The 12023-nt window shown below is 35.0% G+C and overlaps 1 protein-coding gene across 2 annotated transcripts in view; it reads left to right on the top strand.

The window, feature by feature from the left end:
* The window catches only part of CRIM1 (cysteine rich transmembrane BMP regulator 1), a 170789-nt gene that overhangs the window by 70650 nt on the left and 88116 nt on the right, over positions 1-12023 (top strand). For both annotated transcript variants that reach the window (XM_053974047.1, XM_053974048.1), the window contains one exon: positions 10496-10738. In XM_053974047.1, coding sequence (XP_053830022.1) covers positions 10496-10738 — 243 coding nt within the window. The remainder of the gene's footprint in view (positions 1-10495; positions 10739-12023) is intronic.

The following is a 12023-nucleotide window of genomic DNA, read 5'->3' as shown; positions in this document are numbered from 1 at the left end:
AAAAAAAAATTAAACAATACACTTGTAGAAAAAGCAGATTCCCATGTTTGTAAACCTCAAGATCATTCGCCTTTAAGCTGCTTTTGGAAACAAACTTTCCAGGTGGTTAATACAGGCTTCAAATGAGATCAGAAACTGAATCTAATTAAAGAACATTGCAGCCAACAGCATTCTGAAACTGAGAGATTATTTTTGTATGTTTGGCATAGGACTAAATGTTGGTCTTCTTCCGGACTTGCTGTCTTTTGTTTTTTGTACAAGGTGTTGGCTTTCATCCAGTTTGAAACAGCGGGGTCCAAGTTTAATGGCTACTGAAGTCAGCAAGATACTTGTACTAGTGTAGTACAGAACAGAAGCTCAGTACTGTGTGAACTCTGACTTTCCACTTTTTTGTAGTTTTGACATTTAATTCTCTCTGTGGGGTGTTGATGCTTTAAGGTAGAATAAGGGATGCTGCAAGAGGGTGGTGATATGTAGTAGCATTTAATGGTGGACTTGAAGCTGTATTTAACTGGTATAGTCAAATATTTTAGTTATGTACCTGCATAGCCCTATGCAGGCACCTGTTTAGTGACAATCTGAGGAATAAACACTGTGGATATTGCATGATTCTCTGTCTTAAAAGTAATCTGGCTTCTTACATTTTGTGCAGCAGTACTGCAGAGCAGAACAAACTTCTCATACTGCGATTCCTTGTGGTCTTACTATGTGTGAGAGCTGGTTATGAATCCATGTGCACATGTATTGCACACGTGCCACCCCCCACCATCCCTGAGACACGTAGGTATTTCTGGTTAGGATACTGCATAGTTTGAAAGCAGGACAAGTGAGATGATTCTCAAATTTCGAGGTGTCTATTTATTTTTCCAAGCAGTTCTCAAAAAACTTTGGTCAAGCTGTCTTCTCAAGCTTAAGCTGTCTGGATCTTAGAATAAAATTAAAATTTCTTGTGCTTCTTTTGTCTTGTTGCTTTTTTTCCCAACAGATATTTTGGTTTTACTTTTGTATTTTTGTGAATGATAGTTTTAAAAATACAGAAACACATTCAAACTAGCACTGAAAACAGGTATTGCAAGCAGGAGCTTGCAATTCAGTGGAATTCCTTGTGTGATTTTTAGATGCTTTATTTAATTTTATTTTACCTAGTGCAAATGTTCTCTGGAGTCAAGAAAGCACAGCTTCTACTATAATTATTTATTCCATATTTTTACATGGAATATGAGAAGTTGCCTTCAGTGTGAGAAACCAAGAACAGAGTGATTTAGCTTCTTTTACATTGGAGTCTTCTGATAAGCTGCTTATTTCTGCATTTTGCATTTTAAGTGTCAAATATGGCAGTTTATTAGAAGACTTTGCCTTTAGAGAAAAGATAATGTTTTATGTGGAATATACACCATTTCTGTGTTCAGTGAAATGCTCCTCACTAGAGTTTTGTTGAATGTCATTTCTCAGAAAAAAATAGATCTGGTGAGAACCAATATCTACTTTTTCTGGAGGACTGAGCTGTTTCAATTCCTTCAGGTTGACAATTTCTCTTCTATTTGGAAATGTTGTAAAAGGTTTGTGGAATCTCTTCACTGCAAGGCACTAAGAATTTCTACATCAGAATTCTCTCTGTCAGTATAGATTTCCTCTAAAATTATAATGCCCCTTTTTGCTTTGCTGTCATATTATTATAGGTAGAGTTATTTTCTGTTGTCCTAAGTAATGCATGGAAATGTTAATCAATAATGATCCAGGTTTGGTAACTGATGAGTAACAAAGGAACAGTTAGTTGGCATTAAAACTCATTCTGGGGACACAAACTTAACAGAAATGTTAATGTTAAAAAAGAAATAAAGGACAAAAGCAAAAATTTTGGAAGATCTCTGGTTGTATGGAAAATCTTGTATAATCAAGATGTGTTTAAATTCTAAATTAGAGAGGTTATTTTGAAGGGCCTAGGATGAAGCTAACCCAGAGAAGTCAAGAGAGATGGACCATAGCTGTTGGAGTGTGAAAATGTCTTGAAACACTGCGGCATTGGCCTTCTCCATTGAAAGCGGTCACTTTGTTTGCCTAAAAGAAGGAAAACTATGCTTCTTTTTGTAGTTTCTGACTACTGTGGTATTTTAGGTTACTAAAGAGAAGACCAAAATATTGAATAGGGTTGATTTTCCTAATATTTTGAATATTCTTGTGAAAGAATTTTAGAAACACATGGTTAAGCCTCTAATAACGATACAGAGGTTAAGCTGGTAGGAGACAGAGGTTCTTTGAACATAATAACTGGGAAAACTAGTTTGCATACTGGAGTTTACTTGCCAGACGTGTCTTAAAGCATTTAGGTCCTTCTTTTACTGTGCGTGGGCTTAGGTTTGTGGGTTTTGGGGGGGCTTCTTAACATTAGTAATTATCACAGAGAACTAAAAGAAATCACATGCCTTAGATTTATTTGTATTAACAAAGCAAAACACTAAGGGCAGACAGGGGTTGATTCAATTTTGCTAACAACAAAAATTGCATTTCTTTGAATATCAAATCTGTCATTTCTAAGTTAATGTTTACAAGTCTGTTGCTTTTTGTTAATCAGCTCTAGAAAACTGATTGCCCTTTTTGCTGTTCAGTTTCAGTTGCTAGCTTCATACATATGTGAATTCTTATTATTTGTAAACTCATGTATGTATTTTCATTATAATTTGCATTTATTGCAAATGCAAGTGCTTTCTAAGTTCTTGTTCTGCTTATGTTTTTAGAGTTTGAGTAAGAAGCAAAGATTAATTTGATACTGTAGTCTGGGTATGATTATGTGGTAGAGTAAGTTGTTTGGTGCTCCTTATATCCTGAGCTGCCTCCAGAGGTTTGTCCATTGGGAGGTATACAGCGTGTCCTCAAATTCAAATCCCTTTCTCCTTGTCACATCAAACTGTGTGTTACAGTGCTTGTCCTTCCGTGAATATTTGTGATTATTTCTCCAGATGTCAGTTAGGCTCATATTGTTTTCTTAACCTGTGTTAAGCAGAATTGTTCCAAATAGTTGTGCTTTATCATTACTTTGGTACTCATTCAACATTACCTTTGGTTTTGCAGCTGAATATACTGTTGCAATAAGTAATACTTTCTGCTTCAATTATATCTGCTACTGGTGTATATTTTTGTAAGTCATCAAAGTATATGCAGTTTATACTGATTATAAATCTAGTATTTCCATTTTTGGCTTATTCCCAGAATGATTTGGCATTCTTCAAAGTCCTAACTCCCTAGGTGAGACTATCTCCTTACTGTTTACATACTCTTTCTTTGAAAATTCCAGTTGATTTGCCAGTATAAAGACTGAGCACTAGTAGGAGTAGTACTATTCATCCAGCATAATAGGCTTTCTTATATAAAGAAATTACAATGTACAATGTTATTCCAGCCATGACAATATTGAATACATTTTTAAATGTTATTTTTCAATAGAGGCAACACAGCTGTAAATCTGACTACAGCTATCTGCTCATTTCTCCAACTAACTTTTGAAGGATTTTCACTGCTGAAGTTTAAAGATTGAAAGCAGTGCAGTTAGCAGTAGAAATGGATCCTGTCGCAGGGATGGCACAGCTTCCCGTGTTCTGTGCAGTGGGCTGGGCTCAGTCCTTCATGTACAGTTCTGGAAGCTAACGCTATCCATTATTGATTTGGATTAACTTGTTGGTGTCAAGCTAATACATATTTATTGAAAGCAAGTTTTGAATGAAATGGAGGAAAAGTAACATTTCTTTTGAGTTTTCACGACCTGATTTTTTCTAAGTATAACAGAGGAATGCTGTGGGCTGGGAGGTCTGAACCCAAATGCAACTACTGCTACAAACACCATTGGTTTTATAGAACTTGCATTTCCATTTAGATGCAGGTGTTTGACAGATCCTCATTGAGTCTGCTATCTCTTTCTTTGGAAGACATCAGTTTGGGGTCAGGATTGTTTGTGATTCTGGTGTGGTGTTTTTTGGGGTCTGTTTGTTTGTTTGTTTTGAATTACCACTTTACTTTTAATATTTCCAGTACAGAGAAAAAAACTGGTTCAGGAAATGGAATTACAAAATTGTAATGGCTTTGCTATCTACCCAAAGGGGATTATTGTCTTCTTGACTGTAGCTGTCTCACGTGATATAACCCATTTTTCTGGCTATTCTGGTCCTCAAAATGGAAAATCTTTGGCAAATCTGTAGTGAATACTGTGTTGCAATATGCGTATCAATGAATGGATGTTTCTTAAAACTGGTATCTGTGACTGTCTTTTTGTGTGTGACTTCTTTTAACCCAGGTTAGTTCCAGGCTGCTGTATTACTGATTAGGCTACAATGTGGGTGAGACAGGTTGCCCCACTGTGTAGTACATAAAATGTGGAGCACCAGTATGCTAGGAAGTATAGCAAGACTCATTTAGAAAATAAAATGGATTTTAAATAAAGTTCAGTTTTAGGTAAAAGGTCAGGCTCTCGTTCAGTTTTTTTATTTGTAGCAGTTCATCCATATACAGTACTGTGCATATTGTATTAGTTAATCTCATTTTTTAATCTACTATAACTGCCCTTTTGATTCTTGAAAATCCTTTTCAGTATTTTGCATTCCAATATCGATCCCCGTCTGTCTGACTGCTTCAGCTGGGTAATCATTTTTCTTGTTTATCCCTAATCCTTTTAATATTTCCTTCCTGCCAGTGTATAACAGTATAGTATGCCTATTGTTTGGAATGTATCGCAATGATGACTGTAAGACTGCACAGTAAAAGTGACTGTGTTTTAGCCTAGATTTCACAAAAATGGTTTACAGTGAAACAAAAATGCAAAGCTGAACACATGCCTTCAAAGTATGTGTGCCAACTGTAGTGCACTGCTTTGTTTAGTCATGCAAAGTGTTCATCTTTATAAACCATATCCTATTCAGAACTGCTCAGAAAAATGAAACATGAAGCTTACTATTTCAAAGTGCTTCTTATTCTGTGTTTTCTGTATGGACCTAACAGAAAAAAATGTTATTCCCTCAATCTCTGTGTATATCTGTATGCATATGTATTAAAAGTTTGACTTTAAAGAATCACCTGTAGAACCATTTAAATATCTCAGTGGAAACATTTGGACCTGAGAAATACCAATTTCTCTTTAGCCATCTCCTTCAATAAAACATTCTGCCCTTGTTTCTATGGTGACTGAGTAACAGCATCATATGAAGTTCTGATAAAATGATAAAAATTCCTCCCTGAAATGGTTTCCTCAGAAGCATGGATCTGTTCCGTTTCACTTGAAGAATGAGAAGACCCTGCCATCCCTGTCAGGGATTTTCTTCTCTGTTTCTCCCACGCCAGATTATATCCGAACATCCTTTCACTGTTCTAACCAATGTTTTAACTGTTCTGCTTTTCTCATTAAATCAACTTGGCATGTACTTTCTCTGCATGTCAAAGCAGAGCGTACAAACATAATGAAGGAAAATAATTTGATACAGAGGTGAAAGCAAAGTGTTTAATTTTTCTTAAGGAACTATTTTTATTTCCATGCTGCTTTGGTATTAACAAAGATGGTGAGGGTTGGTTTGGCTTGGTTGGATCTACTTTAACAAAATAAATGGAAAATGCCTGAGATCCAGACTTCCTATATTCAGTGACTGTCTTAATAAAAACATATCTAACTAGTACCCAGTTTGAGTATTGCATAAACCTTTCAGGAAGGTAAAGAAGCTGCCTTCTCTCAAAGAAGGCATTGGTTGCAGCATAAGTGCTTCAGTAACTTTTTATTTTACCTCCACTTCCCCCTAATAACTTTTTACAGTCATGGGAAGTATAATTTTAAAAATATTGTAGTTTTTAATATGGAGAAACTTTGTTACAAAGTTCTGGGTTTATGGCTGTTGCTTTATGATAGACACTTTCTAAAGTTAATGGAAAGAAAAAACCCAAATCCATATTTTGATTTCTTCTTATTATTATATCCTTTGAAGGTTGTTCTCCTCCTCCTCCTCATGTACTTTATAACAAGTATCCTGTGGTTGCAATGAAAAGTCTGTTTGAATGTTGTTATGCCTCAGCCTCTGAAATGCTCAACTTCCCTGTGCACTTTTGAGATGAAAGTGAGAAATTTTTTTGAGACATCCTAACTTTTTAAGTGAATGATCCCTGTTTTAATAATAAAGCACACCATGCATTGTATCTTATTTAACTATTATTTTTCAATTATTATTTTTATAACTTAGGTTATTCTTAATAATTGTAGGATGTACTCTCTCATGTGCTCAATAACAGCAAGTTCTTCTTCCAGTCTCTTAACAAAGTAAAAGTAAGCCTGAACCTTCAGACCTACAGAAAGTAAAGTTTGTCTTGAAATTAAAAACTTCTGCCAGTAGTAATTTATATCTAGAAATAACCCTGTCACTGGTAAACTGAAGAACTTTATTTGAAATTATCTCCATAGCTGCCTTTTAGAGTAGGTATTAAGTTTGTTTCCAAGGCTAGAACTCTTATTTGGAATTCATCAAAATGTTAGTTTTCCTGTCTGGATTGTGTTCCGTTTATTAAGAATGTTATATTTCTGGCTACATTTCTGAATTTCTTAAGAAAATTGTCTGTCTCAGAATAGATAGTTTGCAAAAGCTTGATTGATCCAGACTCTTCCTTTATCTCTATAGAGATTCTTTGTTGGCTCAGGCTGATGAGATGTCAGGGATACCAGAACGCTTCCAGCTTCGGTGGTGTTTGATGAAAGGCTATAAAGAGAATGTGTCCCACAGGGAAACCTCAGCTGAAAACCAACCAATATTTTCTGTTCTTTGTATTGCTATTTGAAATGCTGCTTTTTTGAACATAAAGGCAGGACTTGCAGCCAACTATGTTTTTCTTAATTAATTGTAGGTTATCAATTGAAACTTTTATCAGAATGCATCCCTGAAAAGTGATTGTTCTCCTTATTAATGATTGGGGTATTTTTTTAAAGTACATATTGAAATGAGATTGAGTTTTATGCTATAGGAATTTTACTGTCTCTACAGGCAGTTAGGGTTCTATGAAATTCTTCTTGCAAAGGAATTGCACTTGGGTGCACTTGCACTATGGGTGAGAGCAATGTGACGCATGTATCTTGTGTAATCTGTTTGTTAAGATGCCCTATTATTCAGGAATATGTATATATTTGGTTCATAGTAAGTCATATATATAGTCCCATGTATAGCTGTCCCTTTTCTAAAAAGCCTAATTCTTTAGGTTCACAACAGTGCTTTGAAAAATGAAGTTCTCCTGTTTCTGGACACACATAATATTTATTTGTTTATATTCTATTTATTATCAAAATGGAGTTTAAGTCCTGATGCACTGTTTGACTGTGAAGATGTTGGTCAGGATGAACCTGATTTGTGTAATAGGCAGTAGCTTAAACCATCCAGGGGACAGGTTGGTGGTTTGTAGTGTATGTGTCTATGTGACAGAAAGGCAATAGGCTCTTGTGAATCTACTTTGGTCTGCTGAGAAGCTGCTTTGAAACAGTCTGTCTGGTGTGTAAAAGGGACAAAGTAGCAGAAATAGCACTGGTGAGTGATTTCACCGGGGTTTTTTTGTGGAATACAGCTTGGCATTACCCTGCTATCTATCTTTTGAGACTGTTGGTGTATTTTTAGTTATTTTGTTCTTACACAGGTTTTTTTAATATTCCTTTGTAAGGAGTGGAAGTGTTTGTTAATAAGGGAAAAAAGAGCTATTAAACAGTTCTTGTCTGATGAAGTATTAAACATCTGTATATATTGGAATTACATGAGGAATTCTGCTAAAGCAGTGACATTTATGGCTGTATTAATGTTTATAATTTATTTTGAGAACAGGTTAAATTTCGATGCCTTCCTTGATGAAGTAATGAAAAGGTAGAACTAGTTTAGTGTAATGAATCTCTGTGGATAGAGAAGATTTTGTCATTTGCTGAGATAACAAAAAGAAAAACCTTGATACTTTTCTGAATGGCTGCTTAGAAATAATGTCTTTTATCCAAACTTGGTGTCAAAATGAGGAGCCCCCATCAGGTTGTACTGAAATGCAGTAAAACTGAACTCCCATCTTCTTCCATTGCAGTGAATTCTGGACTTGGAGAGCAATTACACTAGCATGATGATAGCTGATTAAAGCTTTAACTAACAAGTAGTAATGCTACACCTGGAGCTGCTGGATTTTCATGTTTTAGATAAAGATGATGTTCAGGGAAACACCTTATATGCTGCTGAACATAGCAGTATATCCTTTTAGTCAGTAGCTGCTTTCCATAAAGAAAAACAAACTCCAAATCAAGAAACAAATTGTGACATAGTCTGCAACATTTTCTTAACCTGATTTTGACTCTGCTGTGGGCTAGAGTTTGGGAAGCAGAAAGATAATTGTCCGTTGATTGATCCAGCCTGGGTGAATATATTTGACTTTCCTGTTGTTCAATTGCATTTGTGTATGGGGAGAGGAATGTTTCAACATGTACATAGTTTGAGCACAGAATTTACATGAGTATTAATAGGAAGTTATTAGTAGGGTTTTGTCTGTTTATTTTTTGGGACTCTGAAGTACAAAAGTAACAGTGACACTGGATTAAGAAGAAAATTTTTGGTTTATAAATACCTACTGGTGTTATATTACCTGGTATTACAACATAAACGCGTCTTTTGCGAAGTGGTGGTTATTTTTGAATCATTTTCTCTGAAAATGGTGCTGGCTTTATATAAGAGTCCTGTCACAGTCTGTGACCTTTAACTCCACTGAGCACAATACTCTAATGTGGAAAAGACTATCAAAAACAACTGCAAAATTCTGAGGGAATATTTCATACAAAAATACTTGTCATAGTTCTCTATTTTAAATTTCTCTCTTCTATTGCTTGTGACGCTTCTTACATGTTGATAGTGACTTGTCCTTATTTTCATATCATTGCTAGGTGTCTTACAAACTCCAACAGTAGGCTTTGCAGTGGTCTTCAAAAATTATACATCTAGAGTCCTGAATAGTCTGAATTCGAACAGTTTGGTGTGCATTTCTGACAAACCTTGCCTTCTGGAAAGTTAGCCAAATTGGTCAAAAATAGTTTTAAATTGTATTTGACCAATTGCATTGCTCAAATTTTATTTGTATTGAATTATCTAAGCAGTCCTTAAGGAAATTCTTATCTTCATATAGATACATGTATGTAAATGCAGTCAAGTGAAAAAGAGCAGGTCAATTTTTTAAAATACTTATAATCCAAAGTATTTTCATGAGAGAGATTGCATGAGGATGGGATTATCTATCAGTCATGAAAATTGGAAGATCACTGGATGCATAATGCTAGGGCACATAAAGTAATGAACAGTGGGAATTTAAGGGTCATCATGAGTACAAGTGGTCTATCAAGAGCCTATTATGAGTATGTACTTTAAGGGCTGCTACTGCAACAGTTCTATTGCTTCTCTGTGCATGTTGAACAAACATGCAGTGGAAAATGAAAATAATTGTAAAAGCTAGAGTGTCAAGCCTTTTATTACATGCATAAACTGAAGGCTATCAATACAATACTAAAACTAGTATGTTATGTATTTTTTATACAGCTCTCTGCAGTGAGCCTCTGTAACCAGTAATGTTCTGTCTGAACAATGTGTTTAATAAAGCAGATAAGAAACTAAGCATAAGGGTAGGTTTGAAAAAAAACATTGGTCTTAAAAATCTTATTTAAAGTTCTAGGCAAAATACATATCTAGTCAAGGCTGTTTTAATGATAGATGGAAATAGTAGGATTTTTAACTGTAAGAAAAGAGCTATAATGCTATCTAGTAGCACATTTAGGTTAATAATCTTTGATGGTTGTAAGAAAAAACATAAAGTACTTGTACATGAAGGAATCATGGAATATCCTGAGTTAGAAGGGATGCATAAGGGTCATCAACAAACCTCATCATCACCATAGTTAAACCTCTTATCTCTTGGTATTCAAGCTGCTGAAGTATGTATGAACATCACTTCTAATGTGAACATTGGGAGTGTGTACAGGAAAAATCCTCTTCTGCCAAAGTATTCAAATATGTTAGCTGTTGAATTTTTAACTTGCTTTTTTGAATATGTGAGAGCTCACTTCAGGTTAATAAATTAAGCAATTTAAATCAGTCCATAATGGAAGGTCTTAGGAAAGTGAAGGAATAGATGTGAACATCAGGGCTGACATGATATGACAAGTTGTTTCTTTACATCCTGGCCAAATGTAAGTTCACAGCTCTACATGAGACTGTGGGTTCAGCCATCACGCACACAGCACAAATTAGAAATTTTGTAAAATATTTCATAAGACACCTAGCATTTTGCAAATAATTACCATATTTAAAGGGTATGTGGTAATTTTTTGCTAATCAGTTCAGCAGCAGCTGTTTCCTTTTCTTTTTTATTGTTTTGGGGGAGGGGAGGGAGAAGAGAGGGAGCTTTAATCTGAGTTTATCTTCACAACTTCAGTGTTTTACTGACATGTATGGCATGATGATTTTTCTCTCCCTTTCAGAAGAGAAACCTGATTGCTCCAAGGCTCGCTGTGAGGTCCAGTTTTCTCCTCGATGTCCAGAAGATTCCATCTTGATTGAAGGCTATGCACCTCCTGGTGAATGCTGTCCACTCCCAAGCCGTTGTGTGTGTAATCCTGCAGGCTGCTTGAGGAAGGTTTGCCAACCTGGCTATTTGAATATATTGGTTTCTAAGGCATCCGGAAAGCCAGGGGAATGCTGTGATCTCTATGAATGCAAGCCAGGTAAAATTAGATACAATTTCTTTTCCCATTTTTCATTTTTTTGTTTGACAAGCAAAATAATCTATATAATTGCATCCAGTAAAGTCTATAGAGCCTCTAAATTCTTCTGATTATTCTTGAGAGTTAATTACTATATGTAGGCAATATCCATAAAAAAAAAACAGGATAAAAATATTATGGTAAATTTGACTTAGTTTTTCTTTAGACATTAATTTAAACTGAGTAGCAAGGGAAAAGTAACCTAATGAGAACATTGCATTTCTGTGAATGCTACTAGTGCAAGTGACATGCTTTATATATTGATTAGATTATACATAGGTTTTTCATAGTAGGAATACATTGTGTGTGGACAGAGAATTAGGATTTCTGTTTAAGTTCTCTCTAGATTATCAAGTGTTGACCCTTAAAAGCTGCAAAGCAAAAGGATTATGGAGGGGTATACTAAAAAACTGTACAATATTTTCAGTATTTACTCATCTTACATTTCATGAGAACACAAATCAGCATTTCTTGTGATCTATTATTCCAAGTGAAGTAGAAGATGAAGTTCACTCTTTGATCCAGCTTTGGTGAGATAAATAGTCAAAACAGAGGACTGAAAGCAAGCATATAAAATGGTATAATCCAAAACATTATATGCAAACAGTGTTATATTTCAAGTGTGCTTAAACAGTGCCTTTCCTATGCTTATTTAACATTTTCTTAAATCTTCCACAGAAGAAGGCTTTGTATCTTCTATTGCTCCTCTCTGTGTTTTTTCCCTAATATTCAATGCAAATCTGTGTGGAAATTTAAACAAACTTTTTTGTACCCTGTCCTGAATAGTCAGTGAACAAATCTTTACTATAATTTTTTGCCCTAGAACATTTTGTCAACCATGGGTTTCTTTCATCTAGAATTAGCTGTAATTTCTTGTGACATGGTCTTTTTTGACTCCTTATTGGTTATGTTTCTTTTCTATAAGTTTTTTTCAGTTAATCCACACTTTAACATGTGGTATCCAAAAGCAGACTAAGATTTTGGGAGAGTCTTCATCAGCACTAAATACTTTAGAATAATTGCCTTCTGTTTCTCATGCAAAACTTTAAATAAGATTTTAACGGTTTTGCAAGAGGTATTTCTAGTTGGTGAACTGCTGTGATGCCAGGATCTTTTTGTAGTATGACTGCTACTGAACCGTTATATTTGTACATTTTAATTCCTCCTATATACTTCAATTATGCCTTTACTGAATTTTGTCTTGCTGACTTTGGATTATTTATCATTTTCAAAAGAAATTTTAGCT

The sequence above is a fragment of the Vidua macroura genome, chromosome 3 (assembly GCF_024509145.1).
Source record: "Vidua macroura isolate BioBank_ID:100142 chromosome 3, ASM2450914v1, whole genome shotgun sequence".
NCBI classification, from domain to species: Eukaryota; Metazoa; Chordata; class Aves; order Passeriformes; family Viduidae; genus Vidua; species Vidua macroura.
Note: the sequence above shows the minus strand (reverse complement) of the source record. Positions and strands in the feature narration are given on the sequence as shown.